The sequence below is a fragment of the Tenrec ecaudatus genome, chromosome 2, assembly GCF_050624435.1.
Source record: "Tenrec ecaudatus isolate mTenEca1 chromosome 2, mTenEca1.hap1, whole genome shotgun sequence".
Classification (NCBI taxonomy): domain Eukaryota; kingdom Metazoa; phylum Chordata; class Mammalia; order Afrosoricida; family Tenrecidae; genus Tenrec; species Tenrec ecaudatus.
Window position 1 is genome coordinate 280374975 of NC_134531.1, and position 20012 is coordinate 280394986.

The following is a 20012-nucleotide window of genomic DNA, read 5'->3' on the forward strand; positions in this document are numbered from 1 at the left end:
AGTTCATGCATATAGTAGTCATTTTTGTTGCTGAAAAAAAAGGTATTTACTATGAACAAGTTCTTGGATTTGAAAATCCTATATTGCAAATTCCGGATTCATTTCTACTACCAAGTCCATACTTTCCAACTACTGTCCTTTCTTCTTTGTTTCTAATTTTTGCACTCCAACCATCAGTAATTGGCAATGCATCTTGATTGCATTTTTGACCAATTCCTAACTGAAGTTGTTGCTAGAGGGTATAAAAAGTCACAACTTTTTCTTTAGATGCCACCTTAGTATAGAAAGGTTTGGTGGTGTGAACCAGGTGTACCCTTTGTTACCTTGAAGGAATCATTAATTCTCTTATAGAGGGTATGAATTAAGACACCATACTTCATTTTCCTTGGTTTTACTGTCAAAAGAAACACCCCATCTCTATCAAAGCCACTCCTCAGTACATATGAGCCACCTGGGCATTTGTAAGAGCAGTCTGAGCGAGCTCTCTGTAGTGGAGGTGGTCAAGGCCAGATGGACCAGAGATGGTGTGGCAGACTCAAGGTGCAGTGCCGACACTCTGGAACTGAGACAGAGCGATAGGTGGGCTGGCTTCCTAGAGGGGTTGGTTGCTAGCTGAGGAGAGGGGTGGCTGTGGACCAAGGACTGTATCCTTACTGCTTGCTGATCCTGACTTGTGGTAATAACCTATTAATTTCCCTAATAACCCCCCATGATTTTGAGTATTTTCTCTGAGTTGTGTGTGACCACTGCAACAAATGATTGAATTCAGCATAGGAGTAGAGCAGGAGGAGGGTTGGTTTGTGTCAGAATAAGTACAGGAGGGTGGACTGTGGATGCATGTCTGACCCCTGCCTCATGGCAAAGGGAAAGCCAGAGGCCAGGTACGTCTACCTCCAACCAAGGCTGTTTATTGCAGATACCAAGTTTGAAGAGGGTCGGCGTAAAAGAGGATGACTCTCAATTAACGAAGTTGCTGATAAAATGGGCTCAAATATAGCAATTAGGAGGTGGGCGCAGGACCAGGCAGCTTTTCGTTCTGTTGTAGAGTTGGTAAGGTCTGGAACCAGCGCTATAGCACCTAACAGCTGGTCCTGTCAAACACCAGCGTCTGTTAGCGGATTACCCTGATGCTGTGTGGCTTCATAGGTCATATATTCTAAAACCACAATATCTGACTACCATATGTGTTCCCTATCAACTGATTTTAGACTTTATTTTGAATTCGATTACAAGACTCCATTAAATAGTTATGAATCCACCAGTTATTGTCATGTACCCTGATTTGACTCTGACATGTAGCAATCCTAGATATGCCGCAGCAGAACTGCCTCATCGGGTTCCCAAGAGGTACTCTTTCAGGGTGTGCATTACCAGGACTTTCCTGTTGTTGGGATTGTGACAGTGCTGACGTTTTTGTGTAGCAGTCCAACAAGTGCTGTGAGGATCCCACACAACAAGTACACCCACTGTTGGCTTAGTTAGATTCCAGATATTAGGTCATCAGGCAAAAGTCAGCATTATTTGAAAAATTAAAATGATATCAGGTCACAAAATGGAGGACCACTACCTCTTCCATAACAGCTAAACACAGAGAACCATGGCCCGGACAGGCTGACACGTAACTATCAGCCAGTTACTCTTGTCCTTGCAGCTTGGTGTTTGCTACTGCCAGAATAGATTTTTCTACCATCATCATAAATGCAAAATGCCGGGTACAGAGGTAGTTGATAAGTGAGGAGTAAGTATCTTTGCATGCTGACCTATAATCTGCAAGCACTACAAATCAGTATGTTAGAAAGCAGTAACAGAGCAAACACTTTTACTCTAAGTTTAAAGCAGGACTTACCCTTGTTATATAAGTTTTCCTAATGTAGGTTTGCATGATCTTCTTAATGTTTTGGATAACAAGATTTAGTTATGATTAAGTTCCAGTTTGATAATATGCCATTAAAAATTTTTTTAAGAACACTGCCTTCAACTATTACAAACATTTGTGCAACAAATCATGAATTCCTGCTTCAATGCCTTTTTTTCCCTTGAGCTTCAAATTTTGCCCAGCCTAAAAATTTTCCAAGAGCTAAAGTATATTTCCTTCTATCATTCTATCTTGGTTAAGGGAGAATAAGCACCCGCAGGCTTATGGGCTGCTCATTTTCCTAAGTGCATTGTGCTCCTTTAAACAAGTGTTATGTTGGGGCGAGGGGCTGGCATATCATGCCCACATGGAAGCAAACCAAGGTGAAAGAGAAAGGGAAGGTGGGTCTAGACCCCATATCAGCAAATCAAACCCGGAGGGCAATGTTCCTGCATGGATGGAGCTGCTAAGGCACAGCGAGGACTGTAGGGCCAACAACAGCTCAGGACATGATGTCCCCTTACTGGAGCATACTGTGGCCTTAGACAATACTGGGGACAGACAGCAGGGAGGAAGTGTGGTCTTATCCTCCCGTAGTGGGGCAAACCAAGAAGGGAACCTAAAATACCAGCAATGTGAGCAAAGCCAAGCCACAAAGCCCCTGAAGAGCCCCCCAAAATAGACTTCAGGCTAGGAAGGGCAGCTCCGGAATTCCCCAAGGACCAGTGGGGAGATAATCATAAAGGTCAGTGGATAGACCTGGAATTATCCATGTTTCTTTTTTTTTCTTTCCTTTTAAAAAAAACACCATTTTATTAGGGACTTATACATCTCTTATCACAATCCATAATATACATACATCAATTGTATAAAGCACATCTGTACATTCTTTGCCCTAATCATTTTCAAAGTATTTGCTCTCCACTTATGCCCTTTGCATCAAGTCCTCATTTTTTCCCTCCCTCCCCGCTCCCCTCTCCCTCATGAGCCCTTGATAATCCAGATTGTTATTTTGTCATATCTTGCCCTATCCGGTGTCTCCCTTCAACCCCCTTTCTGTTGTCCATCTCCCTTTCCAACCCATTCACCCTCTACCTTCCCAGTATCGCCCCTCACACCCCATGGTCCTGAAGGTATCATCCACCCTGGATTCCCTTTTTTCTCAAACATTAGTTTTCTATTTGTATGGTCTATGCCATGGTTGGTATGCCTACTTACATAAGACAAGCAAGCTCGAGGAGAAAGCAACTGAACCAATGGAAGGTGGGTGAGACGGGGGAAGGGGGCGGGCAAAAGGTGCAGTGGGCAAACAACACCATAGACAGGGGAACAACTAGGGAATAAAAACAAGGAGGATGTAGAGATCCTGGGGTGCTGGGGCAACAGTAATCTAGCTGAGAGGAAGTACTATGAGGCAGAAGTAGGGCAAGCATGATGGTGAGGGAGAAGGAAGGTAAAGGAAACAGAGGAATGATCTAGGAGGCTATGGATAGAGGTATAAGCATAGGTGTGCACAAATGTAAATAGAATTATTCATAAAGATAGAGGTATTGGTCTATGTACATACATTTATATGGCAATCCACGGAGGTAGTGGACAGACTTCGGCCCTCTGTTCATACCCTTCCTCAATACAAGAACATGTTGTTCTAACAAACTGGCGATCTGAGATGCTCACTCTCCAGGCACAATTGCTGAAGACAAACTGGGCGCATAGGTAAATTTGGTGAAGAAGGCGGATAGTGCCTGACTATTAAAAGATATAATGTGTGGGGTCTTAATGGCTTGAAGTGAAACAAGTGGTCATCCAGCAGAGAAACAACAAGCCCACATGGAAGAAGCACACCAGCCTGTGCGATCACGAGGTGTCATCAAGACCAGGTAACAGGCATCAGAAAACCCTTAACAAAGAAAGAAACAAAAGTCATAGGGTTGAGAATGATGGGGTCGGAGCAGAGACTCAAAGCCCACCTGTAGACAATGGAACATATCCCAAAGCTGGGTCACAGGTAAGGGGTGAGTCAGGGAGGGCACAGTAAAGCACCAATGAAACACAATATTCCTGGTCCTTCAGGCTTCTTCACCCCCCACTATCATGACCCCAGTGATGTCTTTCATTTTGGACTAGCATGTACACAGGTGTATCTATAAGAGCTCACGACACACGCAACCCAAGAGCAGGAATGGGAATAGTGATACCAGATGGGTAGAGAGAAAGGGGGCGGGAGGAGGGAAAGAAGGGGGAATCGATAATAATGATCAACATACAACCACCCCCCCACCCCCCTCCAGGGGAAAGAACAATGGAAACCATGGGGGAAGGAAGACAGTGGTTGGTGTGAGATTTGAAGATAATAATAATTTATAATCTGTCAATCAAGGGGCCACCAGGGGGGGGATGAGAGAGGGAAAAAAGAGGAGCTGATACCAGGGATTCAATAGAAAGTAACTGTCTAGAAAAGGATAATGGCAACATAGGTACAAATATGCCTGATACAACTGATGGATGGATTGTAATAAAAATTGTAAGAGTCCTCAATAAAATGAAAAATATAACTAAGTGTTACATATAAAATATGAGGATGGGTAAACCCTGCTGTGCAGTAAGACTGAAAGGACTGAGATTAAGTGCTACCTGTTTTGGGGATTTCTAATTTTAATAAAAGGAGTAGAGAAAATCCCTGTTTTAAGTAGAGGTGACATACAGCCTGAAGGATAGGTCCACATTGTAGACACAATTTAAATGAGTCACATATAGTTTCAATTTCTTAAAAACACCTGGTAGCAACTAGTTAGTACTGAGAAAAAGCTACCCTTTTAAAATAGTAAGCTCTTCAAAAATATACCTGTAAACTAGCAGGCTATCAGCCATGTCACCTGTTCAATCAGAACACTGTATCTAGGATAGGTTAGGAACCCTGCAGTGTTTATACTGCTTGTCCTAGCGTGGGCTTTGCTGCCATATTATTAACAAGAAGCAGGCAAGCCAGAATTCAAGAAGCATCTATTGCCTACTACAGCTACTTAATGCAAGGATGCTCAGTCTATCTTGTCAAAGAATAAACATGGAAGATCAGACCAAAGGTGCCTCTAAAAAAATGTTATCAGTTGTCCTAAACAGCTCTTTCCTCATCGTTAGCTAATATGGAACCATTTAAATGACTAAAACCTCTTTTAGTCTGCCATGTTCAAGCATCCACCATACTGTTTAAAAGTAATAGGCATTTGCTTCATATCTTATGAGAACATATGGGCTTCTTGGGAACTACACTAAGCACACAGATGGTTCAGCAATTTGCTTTTCCACATTTTGAGAATCACTCACGATGCCCTAAAGAATCTCATCCAAACAGACAGGCTTATAGATGGTGATGCCATTAGAGTTGTGTGTGTGTTGAGAGAAAGATTAGAGTTGTGTGTGTGCTGAGAGAAAGATTAAAATTGTGTGTGTGCTAAGAGAAAGATTAAGTTGTTCATCAAAGCTGCTTCACTCAAGAGATGAATTTAAACTCTAGTGCAAATTTCTATGAATTAAGAGTTCACACAGCTCTACAAGATAAACTTTAATCTTAAATAACCAAGAAAACCAAAGTAGAATTGGATCTTGGTTCTATTGACAGGATGTATAATAAATTGCAAATAGTAACTTGTCAAAAAGATACTTCTCTCAATCTTTTTTCATTAGAACAGTTGGAAAATTGGGGAAATACACCTACATAACAACTGTTTATTGCTAAAAAAGGTACAAAAAATCCACACTCAATATACTTCCTAATTTAACTATCTATTTTTCTATCAGCACTATCCAAAAGACCTTTCTATGCTGACGGGCATGTACTCTATCTCCACTATCCAATATGGCTGCCCTTAGTCACATAGGGCTATTGAGCATTTGAAATGTGAGTCACTAACAGTTTTCACCTGATTTAACTTACCTAAGTAATTAAGCAGGTTACTTAGAAAGAGAACATGAAGAGAGACGATCACTATTTCTTTTGAAAGTTTACTGCCCATATAAGATGAGCTACTAAGCTCAGAGCAGCAAAGAATATAAAAGCTACATTAATTTTTCTGGCACATTAAAGTATACAAAATTTAGACTACAATTTTTAAGTGCACAACCAATTAATGCCAGTATATTATAAAAAGTAGCATGCAATAATCCAAGTTAACTCAATGTGCCCCATTAGCCCTCTATATAGATCTAATGAAACATACTGGCATTTACACTAACCAATTTATTTTTGAACACTGAGTTGTTGGCAGCACATTCCTAATAACTAGATGAATGAGGCAAATCATTATGACAAAGTAAATTCACAGGTTCAAAGGCAGGAAAGGCAATAGCTATATCAACTCTCTGTCCTTCATCTCCTGAACTAAAAGTCTGCCGAAGGTTCTGATTGGGTAAACTTGTTCTCTTACAACTAACAAACACAGAATCCAAGGCTGTCTTGCAGCTATCCATATCATATACCATTAAGCTTACATTCCAACTTCTTTACACTCATTTGAATCATTACACCTGAGATTTGAGCGACAATCTCCTTATAAGAGAAGCTTCTTGGCCGTGAAAACCCAGTGAAACACAAGGCGCTTCCATGCGTTTGAATCGATTCAATGATAACCACTTGGTTAATAATAATTATTAATATATGTAGTCAATGGTTAAAAATCAAGGTGAATGAAAAATTCCCCTATAATCCAGCAACTATTTAAAAAGGAAAAAAAAGCAATTGATTTAAATCGCAAGAAATGCTAAAACAGAAACAAGCATTACATTCAGATCATGTGAACACTAACTGTATTGCTCTATGAACATGTTTTGGTTAATCTAAGCTTCAGTCACGTCTCTAGCCCTTTTACTGATACTATTTGTACTCCCCACCCTGTCCTGCACTATCCTCACAGTTGTTAGGTTTGCGTCCACTGTTGAGGCTGGTGTGTCAATTCTTCTCACTGCGGTTCTTTCTGCCGACCCTCTAACTTTATAAGCATTCTGTTCTTTTCCAGGGGCTGGTTCCTCTGATGACATGGTCAAAGGATGCGAGATGAAGGAAGGCATCGCTTCTTCTGCATGCTTTCTTACTCACTGGGGTGGGAAGATATAATAAGGATAGCAATATATATATTGCCGTATACCTGGGTTGTGGTGTGAAGTACGTCTGGTTCAGTTCTGACCATTAGTGATCCTGGGTGGCTAATTGGAAGGTCAGCAGTCTGAAACCACCAGCTGCACCTTGGAACAAAGATGAGGTTTTCTACTGCCTTTAAAAAGTTAGTGCCAGAAACCCACAGGGGCAGTGCCTGGGGTCGCCAGGAGTGGGAACTGACGTACTGGAGGAAACACGGCCCAGTCCTTTTGCCAGGATTTCACTCCATTTCACTGGGGCCTCTCTTGTTTTGACTGATCTTCTACTTGAGCAAGAATGATGTCTCTCACCAGGGACTGGTTCCTCTGTATATAAATGTCCAAAGCCTAGAAGCTTAAGTTCCATTTCAAATTAGGTTTAACAGCCTTAAATATGGTGACGATTATAATTGTAGGAGCCAATTTAGATTAAAAAAGAATTTTAAATTCTAATATTTTACACAATGAACCAATAGCTTGTTGGTATCAACTCATAGTAATGAAGACAATAAACCTTGGGACATGGCCTTTGACTTGAAGCCTATCTCTGGGAATTTAGGGCTTAATCAGAGTGCTCCCCCCAAAATGTACATGAGAATGTTTAACCAGTAAATCAGTTGCCTTCTAGTTATGACTCAAAGTAACCCTACACGTCACAGACTTGTACGTCATAAGAGTTTTCAAAGGACAATATTTTGCACATAGATTTCCCTATCTGTTGCCCAAAGCGCCTTTACATGAACTCAAGCTTGTGTCTTGTGGCTATCAATCAGAGCCTTAACCATTTTCACCACAAGAGACCCCAAGAATGTTTTAATAATGGCAGATCATTGATTATGTAAGATGCAACTCTGGAAAAGAGCGATGTATAAAGGTGGTCCTAATACGTTAATTAGAGATAGGTTGTAAAGCAAAACAACTAAGTAATATATAGCCTGATTTCTTTTTTTTAATTAGTTTATTTGTAACTTAAAAATACATTGTGGAGTAATAAAAACATGACTATAATGTACACGGTATTATAAACACATGTAAACAATTCTTGATTACTGAAAAGCATTTGGTGTCAATTTTCCCGGGAAAATTGCCTATTATAAGTTGATGATAAGCTGGCAAGGAGCCCTGGCAGCACAGTAGTTAAGCGAATGGCTGCTTACAGGATGATGAAGTCTGAACCCTCCAGATGCTCTGCAGGAGAGCTGGTTCCATACAGACTTACAGCCTTGGAGCCTCTGTAGGGCAGTTCTATTCTTATCCCACAGGGTTACTAGCAGTAAACATTGAGGTGGCCTGATTTCATTTGTGCGAACGATGCATACCATGCGCACCACTGCAGCCACGCATTAGGAAGCATACTGCTGTTGTAGGTTCTACAGACATTTCCTATACATAACCACCCAAGAGAACAAAACAATGCCTGGTCCTGCGCCACCCTCACAAGTGTTCCTACTGGAGCCCATCGTAGTTAGTCAGGGTCAACCCATCTTCTCGAGGGCCCGCCTCTTTTTCATTGCCCCTCCACTTTACTAAGCATGATGCCCTTCTCCAGGTCCTGCTTTCTCCTGACATGTCCACAGTGTGAAAGATGGAATCTTGCCATCCTGGCCGCTAAAGAGCTCTCTGACTATACTTCTCCCAAGACAGATTTGTTTGCTGATTTGGCAGTCTGTGGCAATTTCACTATTTTCTGCCAGCACCATAATTCAAACACATCTTTGATCTTCCTTATCCAATGTCCAACATTCACATGCAGATGAGGAAATTGAAAACACTATGGCTTGGGTCGAGCACACTGTAACCCTGCTGGCTGGCTTTTCAACACTCTAGAGGGATTTTGTGCAGCAGAATTGCCCAAAGCTCCCTCCAATCCTGGTGCCACAGTGTTCTTCTCAGTCACGGTTCTCTATCTGCTCAGCATACAGATTGAGTACTTATGGTGACACGATACAACCCTGTAGCACACCTTTCCGAACTTTACACCATGCAGCACCCCCTTGTTTTGTTCACTTAACTGCCTCTTGATCCATGTACAAGTTCTGCATGAGCGCAGTGTTCTGGAATTCCTGTTCTTCTCAAGGTCATCCATAGTTTGTTATAATTCAGTCAAATGCCTTGGCATAGACAATAAACAAAAGTAAACACCTTTCTGGTATTCTTTGCCAAGATCCATCTGACATCACCAATGATAAAGCTTCAACAAAATTTTACTTGCATGTGATATTAATATATATATATTAGATATTAAATATTGTATTGGAAAATGAGATTATGAGAACCTTAATCTTTTTTTGCTTCATGTATTTTGGTTGTGCACAGTAGGAAGTACTTGCTTTTGCAATTAAAAAGATCATTTTAGAAGAAAAAATAGATTATCTTAAGTAGAAATTTAAAACATTTGGAATAAAGTGAAAAAAAAATAAGATGCTGAAATAACACTGAGCATACCTAACATTCATTCTTTATATATCATAAAGGCAAATTACGTTCCAATATTAAAATTTTTCAAATTCCACACGCATCGCCCTGGAGCCAATACCAACTTATAGTGACCCTGACTCACTCAGTTCCCAAGGCTGGACTCTTTCCAGAAGCAGAAAGCCACATCTTTGTGGTGGAGCAGTGGGTAGATCAGATCTGCTTGATCTTTTGTGGTTGGCAGCAGAGTGCTTAACCACTGTGCCACCAGGACTTTCCAATACACTAAATAACTTGTCTTTTCCCTCCTCTCATATAAACTCAGCAATGGCAGAGATTTATGCTTGTCTTATTCCCTGCTACAAGTTTCTAGCCCATGGCAGGCTGCCCTGTAGGAAGGAGCAGCGTTTTCTAGACTGTAAATCTTTACCAGACTAGAAAGCCTCTTTTTGCTTCCTTTTAACTGCTGACTTTGTGGTTAGCATCCTCACACGTAAGTCACTATGTGTGCCACCATGGTTCATCCCCTTATGAAACACCTAATAGGACTGTGTGCCCACTTGGATTGCTATCATTTAAACTCATTCTAATTAGACCGATGGTTGACAGTTTTCTAATTGTGCAATGTTGCCAAGATGCCATCACTTTTATAACTCAAACATTTTTAGGCATTACATAATTTAAAATACATATTGAATTTTCATGTCCTATAAAATGTGGAGATTAAATGCAACATAAAGTAAATACACCTTCCTATCTCCAAAGTGCTTAAAAAGCTAGATTTTCTTTATACAACACCCAGTATTAAAGGTTGGAAACTTTTTCGTGTGACTTAGTGGTCACAGAGGGACACAGAAATGCTTAAACATATAAAAAGTATTTTCCTATTGAAGTTAAAGCTTGTAATTTTTCTAAAACTCACTTTATAAACCACTAGCTTCTCTCAGAAAATTTTCACAAACTCATCTTTTAGGATCTTGAGCTTAGATGATAATCCTCAAATCTAAGGTTGATGCTGCCTTCTCTGGGTTTACACTGCTGGCCTCCACTCACAGGCCTGCTCCATCTCTCAGGTAGGGTCAGCTTAGGGTTCGCATGGGTCTACTAACAAATGCTAGTCTTCCGCTCAACTTCCCTGTTACTTCTGGGCAGCAAATGACAACACGGTTGCCTTGTGTTTCCATTTTCCTAGCTCCTCCCACCTGTACCATTAAAATCTGACATGAGTTCTAAATTCCATATTATTTTGGTATCATATTATCTAGATTATAACTTATGTGGAGATTATATCACCCCCACTTCTCTATGAATCCTTGAGAAGGTATTTTTAGATATTCCATCAATGAGTTTTGAAACTCTAATTATGGGTTGTTGTTGGGTCCAGTCTAGTTGATTTTCTACCACCAGCACCTGTGTGACTGAGCGTTTTCACCTCCATGGGAGTACACTGTCGGGTCTTTCTCCCACAAAACTGCCTGCTTGGTTCCAACCCCAACTTTTGGCTCTTAACCTGTGTGACACCAGACTCTTTCCTATCATAGGGCAAAATTCCTATGTATATAAACCTTTGTTCTTTGCTTGAGTATTCCTATTTATGGAATTCTTCTCCAACCTTGCCTAAAAGTTATTTTCTATATTCTAACAAATTTTTTGATTTTCAATTGTGATGTGCTAACTAGTTAGGCATATAAGGCTCAATATTCAGCTTGTTTTCCATTGTATAGATAGAACATATTTTAATAGCTGATATTACAAACAGCAAATGTTATAGAATCATCTTTATGAACACACACCATGTGGTATGCAGAAATGAGTTAATTGGGATGCAGTACCCATATTTAGAGTAGTGTGCTTAGTGGAACCCTAGTGACACAGTAATGAAATACTCCACTACACACAGAAAGGGTATCAAGTTCAAACCCACAACCTACTCCGAGTATTATAGAGCAGTCTGTTTTCATAGCGAGTCACAGTCTACTCTCTGGGAGTTTCTATTCTGTCCTCTGGGACAGCTATGAGTTGGAATCAACCCAACTAAAACAGGATAAAGATTATGTATTTACATTAAATATGAGATGAAGCTCTTTTATCACTGACATTCAAGAAACTTTTAATACACTCCAGGACAAAAGTAGGAAGGTTTCACTAAGGGAAGATTAAGAGGAAAAATATTATAGAAAATCAGTTCTCTAATGTCTGTTCTAAAATCTAATTCATTCATCAATAAATATTTTATCGGTAGTCTTTTCTGATCCTTCTGTAATGCCGGTTGTGCTGTTGCTGTTAGTTGCCACTGATGGATTCCCATGCACGGCAACTGCGTTTGCCAGAGTTCAGTGCAGTTTTCAAGGCTATGAACTTTTCGAAGGAGATCACCTGGCCTGTCTTGCAAAGACCCTCAGTGCAGTGCAGCCACCAGTCTTTCTGCTAGTAGTTGACTCGTAGCTCTTTGTGTCACCCAGATTCCACTGGCTGTAACACTAGTATAATATAAAGCTGAGACCTTTTGGATTTATAAATGGGGAGGGGAAAGATGGGAGCCCGGTAAAAAAATACACAAATTACGACAGTAACAAACTACCAAATGCTAAGTAGGTCAGCACAAGCTACTAGGAGGAAACAACTCTTTTAAGAATTCAGGACAAATGGCTCTTTCTGTGAATTATATTGTGCATACCTTATCCAAGCATTTACGTGTTTTACCATATCAGTATTTCACTTCTAACGCCAACATTTATATGGATGCAGTCATAAAGTTTTAAATGTCTAATAGTTTGAGGTTTCTGACCACAAAAGTAAAGAGGCTTAAAAACTAGTTTTGAATGTTAAGTTTACAAATTGAGGGATAGAGAAAAAAAAAAAGATATGTTACCAGTAAATAAAAGGTCATGAAAATTGACTACAATTGACACCATCACCGAGGAAGAATGCGTCTTGCGGGTCTAAGACAGAGTGCCAACATGGAGAGAGTAGAAAATGACAATAGAGAATTAGGGAAACATCAACATTCCAAAACAGAGGGAGTGGCCTACAATTCTAACAGTCTAAAATTTGGGAGAGGTTAGAGAAATATTCTGGTTATTCAGTTGTTACAAGAGTTAATTGTCAAGGTCTCTGGCATTCAAAAGACCTAGATAAAATTAAAATCCCTTTCTCTGTCATTTACTAAGAGGCAACCAGACCTCAAAAATTTTGTTTTGCTACATAAATGTTTTGTCACATAAATAGCACTCATGGGAGAGCTCTATTGTGAATGCTAAGGAAAATGTTCAAATACCATTAGAAAAAAATCAGTTAGTAAAAGTTGTCAATCTTCCTGTTCATCATGAATTAAGCACTAGGTTGTGTTAACTCAAAGACCAGCAGTTGGAACCTATCAACTGCTCCAAGGAAGAAAGATGAGGCTTTCTACTCCAGTAGAGATTTACTGTCTCAGAAACCCAGAGGCAGCTGTACTTCGCCTTTTTGGTTGCTATCAATCAGAATTGTGTGGGTTTGGATTCTCTTGGTATTCATCATGGGTTTCTAATCATAAGGTTTATGGTTCAAACCCACCAGACACTCCAAGAAAGATGGCCATCTGCTCCTGTAAAATTTTCACTCCCTGAAAACCTCAGATAGGGTCACTGTTAAGTCATAATCCACCTGGTACTGGTTGGCTGGGGACATCAAGAATACACTATTTATTTCCCATTTAGGATTTAGATAAGCATATATCCCAAGCCAAATTGACAGAATAAATTTTAATAACTTGTCCAGAGTCAAAATAATCGGGGTCCAAATCTGAGTACTCTAGCTCTGCACTGCGTGCTCCTCCTCGACCTTACCTCAACCCCCAACTTTTTATTATCGAAAGGGCACTGACTTAGGAACGAACCTATGTTCCCAATCACTACACTTCCATCTTTGCAGCATCATTCTAAACATCCATAGCAATTAATGCTGAGTTTCACTGCGTATACTGTTACGCATTCTTGGATCAAGTTGGAGTTTAGCCTTTTGATTTAGACTTTGCCACAGTAAGTTCAGATTAAGAAATAAAAGAACAAAATTACTCTTACTGGTAATACCTGAAAACTAGCACCTGCATTGTCTTCAGTAATTGAGTGTCCGGACAGGCTGGTGTGCTTCTTCCATGTAGGTTTTGTTTTTCAGATAGATGGCTGCCTGTTTAGCTTCAGGCCTTTAAGACCTGGAAGATAAACAAGTGGCCATCTAACTGAGAAACAACAAAACCCACATGGAAGAAACAACAAAACCCACATCTCACCACCCTATGAGATCACAATGCATCAAAGGGATCAGGGATCAAAGACCAAAAGAGAAAATTTGTAGCATTGTGAATGAGGGGGCTTGCGGAGTGGGAACCCAGGGCCGGAGTGGGAACCCAGGGCCCGTCTGTGGGGAAATTGGACATCCCCTTGCAGAAGGGTTGCAGGGAGGAGACGAGCCAGTCAGGGTGCAGTGTAGCAATGATGAAACATACAATTTTCCTCTAGTTCTTGAATGCTTTCTCCCTCCCACTATCATGATCCTAATTCTATCTTACAAATCCGGCTGTACCGTAGGATGTGCATTAGTACAGCTAGGAACTGGAAACACAGGGAATCCAGGACAGATGAACCACTCAGGACCAGTGATGAGAGTGGCGGAGGGAAGGTGAGGAGAAAGGGGTAACAGATTACAAGGATCTACATATAACGTCCTCCCTGGGGGATGGACAGCGGAGAAGTGGGTGAAGGGTGATGTTGGATGGTGTAATATATGACAAGGTAATAATAATTTATAAATTATCAATGGTTCATGGGGGAGAGGGGAGGAGAAAAATGAGGAGCTGATACCAAGGCCTCAAGTAGAAAGCGAATGTTTTGAGGATGAGGGAAACAAATATATAAAAGTGCTTGACACAATGGACCTATGTGTGGATTGTGATGAGTTGTATGAGCCACCAATAAAATGATTTTAAAAATATCTTCCAAATGACTTTTTAAAAATATGATTTTACTGACATGTAATTCACGTATTAGCTTGATCTTATAAAAGTTAAGTATTTTGCCTATAAAACTGAACTAGTTGTAGGGTCAAGATTCAAAACCAAGTCTAAGGCCCTTAATCACTTAATCATTAGTGCAACAAAGCACTGGGAAATTGGATGTCTTTCAACCTTCACTGACCAGAAAGGCTCCTGTAGTAGACATGCTATTTGTCTATTCAATATCCACTCTCCTTTTCTTTATCCAACATGGATTTTATTTGGAGCAGCTTCTTTTGAATGCAAGGGCAGTAAGAGGTCCACAGAATTGTTAGGTGGGATTTTCGGGAAAGTGCCTTCTTAAGTGGGCAAGAAATTGCTGATATGCTTTACTTTTTGTCAGGTGTCTGGGGATGAGGAAGAGACGGTGGGAGTTCCAACAATTGCAATGGTTCATGAGGTGACCTTGAAGATGGAAACAATGCACTAAGAACAAAAGCAGCAGGGGTACTTCTGATTATGAAGGTCCCAAAGAAATTAACTGCTTAATTTTTTACACAAAATATACATAGTCCACTTAGTATCACATTTAGATTTCCTGTTATATATAGGCAGACCTAATTAAAACATGATACATTTCCTAGTATTTGCAGAATACTTACCCTTAATCTGACCCTCCAAACCAAACCAAACACATTTCCACTGAGCCGATTCCACTTCACATTAGCCCTGCTGGGTAGACCTGCCCCTGTAAGTTTCTAAGACTAACTCTTCACTAGAGTAGAAAGGCCCACATTTCTCCCAAAAAGCAACCAGTGGTTTTGAACTGGTGACCTTGCAGTTAGCAGCCCAATATGCAATCACTATGCCACCTAGGTTGTATAATTAGCAAGTTCAGAGTTCAGAGTAGAAAAGATGGAAGCCACTAAAGAGGGGCCATTATAATTAGAACAATATAAGATTCTAGGACCTGTTTCCTCATATAGTATGGTTAAGCAACTCACATGTTGACCACATATGGTCAATTTGTTTAAATTACTGTCATATTGTATAATGTATTGAACTTATAATAGGTTAAGCCCCTTTTTGACTCCCATTCTCCTCATTCCCTACTATTGTTCAAATAACGAGGTCTTATTTTAGAACTGTTGAAAAAGAGTTAACATTTATTTAAATTGACATTTAAAAGGCAATTAAGACAGAGGAGCGGCTGAGGCTACTTATGTACCACTGCGCCTCCCATGGGATTTGTTATTTTTAATTTGCAGGTTTAGGGTCATAGTTTCATAGCCCACCATAGATAACTAGCCTAATGAATGAGTCTGTGTTCCTGTTCTTTAATTTCGCTGAGTACTGTCTGGGGTCTTAAAGGCGTCCAAGCATCTCTATCTGCCTGAAGCAATAGGGAGGAGAATCAAGAGGAGGAGAAAATGAAATTCTTGCCACCATAAACAACTATCTCCCTTGGCCAGGAGACCAGAGGACAGCTACCATTCTTGAACATTTTGATCACAGATTCTTTAGAAAAATCCTCATCAAAAGGGGATATGCACAAAAGAATTTCAACTTCTCACAGAATCGATACTTTCTGTAGCTATGGAGGGGGCATGAACTACCGAAACTCCTACCCTGAGAGAATCCTCACGCGACAGCCGTTTAGCTTAACTAGATATGATTGCCTGTCTTGAAAATTGTTCTCTTCTAGGATCTAGCTGTAAGGCATCAAATTGGCCCTAGCAATCCCAAGGATTAGATAGAACCTTAGGGGACAGTGACTTTATGCTACTGGGAAGGAACAAATCAGAAAAAGGATGAAAATGATTGCACAACTTGAAGTATATAATCAGTGTCACTGAATTGTACATGTAGAAAGTGTTGAACTGGTCTGGTGTATGTATTGCTACATACATTCTCAGCCTTTTAAAATGTTTTTGCTGAGAAATTTTGTATGGCAATGGTTAATTTGGCATTTTGTGAGTGCATATGTAAAACTCAAAAAAAGTACAAATTCAAAGATAATTTTTTTGTTTTTAAAATTGAAGACAAGCATTATTTCACTAATGCAGGAATTATGTCAACTATATGTATTTATGTGTTTGAAAAGCTGAAATTATATAAAGATGACATCCAAATATGTTTGTGAATTTTCTACATGATTGAGAATTCATTAAAAGGCTAAGAAAGTAAACGTGAAGCTTTAGATTTAGGAGGAGAAATTCTTTTATAGCTTGAACCCCAGTAATGATTTAGCCAGTAGCAGCACTGATCAGGAGAATTTGACAGACATAATAGCAAACGTAGGCAGTGAAGACTCAGGAACCACAGGTTTGTAATATTAGTCCTATCAATTAATATAAAGGGTAGATCAGTGAAACTAAGACCACATACATTAGAATCACACTGCCATGCAGTACAGCCCCGCACTGTCAATTTCCCCCCCCACATATTGTGTTAGACTTCAAAGTGCCTTTCTGTTTCTCCATGTTCACAAGTAGGATAATAGCTATTCCAGTTATTTTGAGTCAAATAATTAATGTAAGGAGCTTAGTACAGGGCCTGGGACAAAGAGTCCACGGTAAGTACCTATGCCTGGCATGTAATGCGAGGAAGAGGAGGGCTTTCTACTTCCCTAAGGAGCTACAGTCTGGGGAATCTACAGGGGCAGTTCTACTGTTTTATAGGACTGGTATGAGTCTGAATCAACTCAATGGCAATGCGGTTTTTTCCTTTTGGCCTTATCGACAGCTTGTTTTCACAACTAGGGCAGCCTTGAGTAATCCAACTATCTGGCTGTTTCCTAAAATGTAACATTAGAAGGGTTAGGCATAATGGTATTGTATTGTCTTTGTATTTGTTCTGGTTATTCATCTAAAACTAAAACGCTACAGTCTGCATTAGAATATGTAGGGTCAAATACTTTTCTAAAGGCAAACATTTTAATCTTTTACTCTAATATGATTCAAACTCTGGAAATTTAAATAATACAAAATAAATCCATTTTTAAAAACCACCCCTTTCAAATTAGTCATAATTACTGTAGCTATTAAAGTTATATGCAACTCATAGGAAATCCACACGTTTCTGTTGTCATATCATTGTTCAGTAACTACAATTATTCCAGAGTAAACGAGCCAAATTTTCAGTCAATATATTAAATGCAGAGTGAATTTCATGTCACTGACCATACACATGTCCCTATAGATTTTTAGTACTAAACTTTTAATTTTGACTTTTGCTTTAGACTAATAATTATAAACATAACAATAAGTCTTAAGCAGGAAATACTAAGGAACTTAAAAAAATTATATGTACACTTCATCTTTTATTAAATAGTAAAAAATAAAACTCTCAAATATATAATTAAACCGAAGCAAATGAAAAATGGTTTTGAAATTGTCTAAAATTTAAGGACTTACTACATCTCATTACTGATACACTACAATTAAAAATTAAAATGGCATGCAAATCTTTTATTGAGGGAATATTAAGTTTTTTCTTTTGGGGAGGTGGGTGGCAGTGACTCATATTTTAAAAACAAACCGAAATTTAACACACCATAAAGATTTAAAAAGTATGTCATATACATTTATTAGAAACAAACTATAGACACATAACATCAACACAAATGTATACCTTTAATAAGAGACCTTTTCTTAACATTAAGTGAATGTTTTTGCATATAATCTCAGACATCACTAAGGGAAAAAAAGCGTTTTAGTTTCAAAACAACATTAAAGGTGCATGTGATCACTGAAAAGAAATGTTATGGAATTTTCAAAATACTTTCCAGGTAGGACTGGGGGTTGGGAAGGGTTCAGGATCTCAATTTTGAGATTAGAAATGTATACTTGGCCGGTTTTGTATATATAAATACATATGGTAGACCTACAAGAATAAAACTACATTTGCACACCAATGTAAAAAGCTAATTTAAAAATATTTAAAATATATAGTCTGTTAAAATCTGACAATCTAACAAGCTCTTAAGCCAGAAAACACAATTATCAATCAGTAATCTGCCTCATTTTTATCAGAAAAAAAATAGGGTTAGTAAGGTTTGTTTTAAAAAACAAGATTCTCTTAAAATTCATTTTCAGCAGTTACTATAAAATAAGTCTCATTTCAAGAACCCCTTATCAAAAGATCTTCACATTTCATACTTGGCACCAATTCAAACATTTTTGGATTTCTAGTTTACCTTACACCATAATCAGTTCAGTATAAAAGAGTACAAATACAAAGCACAAGACATAACATTAAGCTATAAGGTATCCTCCTTACCCTCAATATTTAGTTCAAAACATATGTGGCAGAAGGAGAGCGTTTCTTTGTCTGTTCCCAGTTTACAAACACTGCAAATATTGTCATCGTTCAAGTCAATGTTTACAAACTGCTCCTCTTCGTTCATAGTGGCCCTATGAAGAAACAGAAGCAGTTGTGAAGCAACGGTGAGAACGTGTTACTACCCCATTAGGAACTTCTAGGAAAAGAGGATGGTGTGCAATGGGGCAAGTCCGGCAGCAGACCACGGCCACGGTAGCAATTCGTGGAAAGAGGCGCTAGCAAAACTTACGGCTTGGCTATAGGAGCCATTAAGCCCAAGGAGCTGCTTTGTCTTATCCTGTACTCGGCTAGCACCCGAACTTGGAGTACGCCCCACCCACGACCTACAATACTCCGGCACAGAAAGACATCAGCGGCGATGCCTTTTCTGCTGCCGGCCTGTCCACACGCTCCGCGCCGTCGATGCAGCAGCCCCCTCCTCGGGACGCTGCCGAACTTCACTGTGGACACGTGACGCCAACTCGGGGTTGGCAGGTTGCCTACCCGCGGCAGGGAAACGCACGTGGACAGCGAGCGTCCCGGCCGCGTCCTCCGCGGCGGCCCGACGGCCCGGCACCGGTCGGCTGGGCCCGGAGAACCGGGGTCCCGAGCTCGGCCGGCGGGGCGCCGCGTCCCGGGGCCACGGCTGCCTTTCCCCGAAAAGGAGCGCGAGCCGCAGCTGGTCGGCCGGGCCCCGGCGCTCCCAGAGGAGGGTCTCCGTCCCCTCCCCGGCGTTGGGGGTACGCGCCCACCGCCCAGGGAGCCCCCGGCCCCTCGTCCGCCTGTCCGTCTCTCTTCGTCCGGGAGCTCTGAGCTAGGGAGCGCGAAGGACCACGCGGTTCTGGGCGCGACCACCGCGAGAGCGAAAGCACTGGCGGCCAAGCTGGGGAGGGGTCCGCAGAGGGGCAGGGTTCTTACCGTCCGGCTCCGCGTCCCTCAGCCAGCGCGACGCTCCCGGCGGATGGAGTTCCTCCACTATTGTTTCCGGCCGCTGCGGGGGCGGCGCCGCGAGCCTGGCTCCGCTCCCTCCCGCCCGCGCCACGGGCGAGGTGATGGGGGGGGGGGAGGGCACGTCTGAAGAGGAAGCTGCACGCTAACTCGCTGGCTGCGCGGCCGAATCGCTTCTCTCGCACGTACAGGAAGGGTCGGAATTCGGCTTCCTTGTGAGTCCGCATTTCGTGGCGCACGTCTCGTCCCGTTTGTTTGGCACGGGCTCTGCACGCACCCCTTCCCGAGGTGCGTAGATGGACCGGTCCGGAATCACCTCCCCCGTCGGCGTAGTGGAAACTACTGCCCGGAGGCTGGCGTCTAGGGGGC

General features: G+C 40.9%; 1 protein-coding gene across 2 annotated transcripts in view; it reads right to left on the reverse strand.

The window, feature by feature from the left end:
* Nucleotides 1-19718, reverse strand: part of C2H21orf91 (chromosome 2 C21orf91 homolog) — a 35065-nt gene extending 15347 nt beyond the window's left edge. For both annotated transcript variants that reach the window (XM_075542470.1, XM_075542469.1), the window contains exons 1-2: nt 19614-19718; nt 18654-18787 (exon numbers count right to left, since the gene is read on the reverse strand). In XM_075542470.1, coding sequence (XP_075398585.1) covers nt 18654-18780 — 127 coding nt within the window. In that variant the 5' untranslated portion in view covers nt 18781-18787; nt 19614-19718. The remainder of the gene's footprint in view (nt 1-18653; nt 18788-19613) is intronic.
* Between the last annotated feature and the right edge of the window lie 294 nt (nt 19719-20012).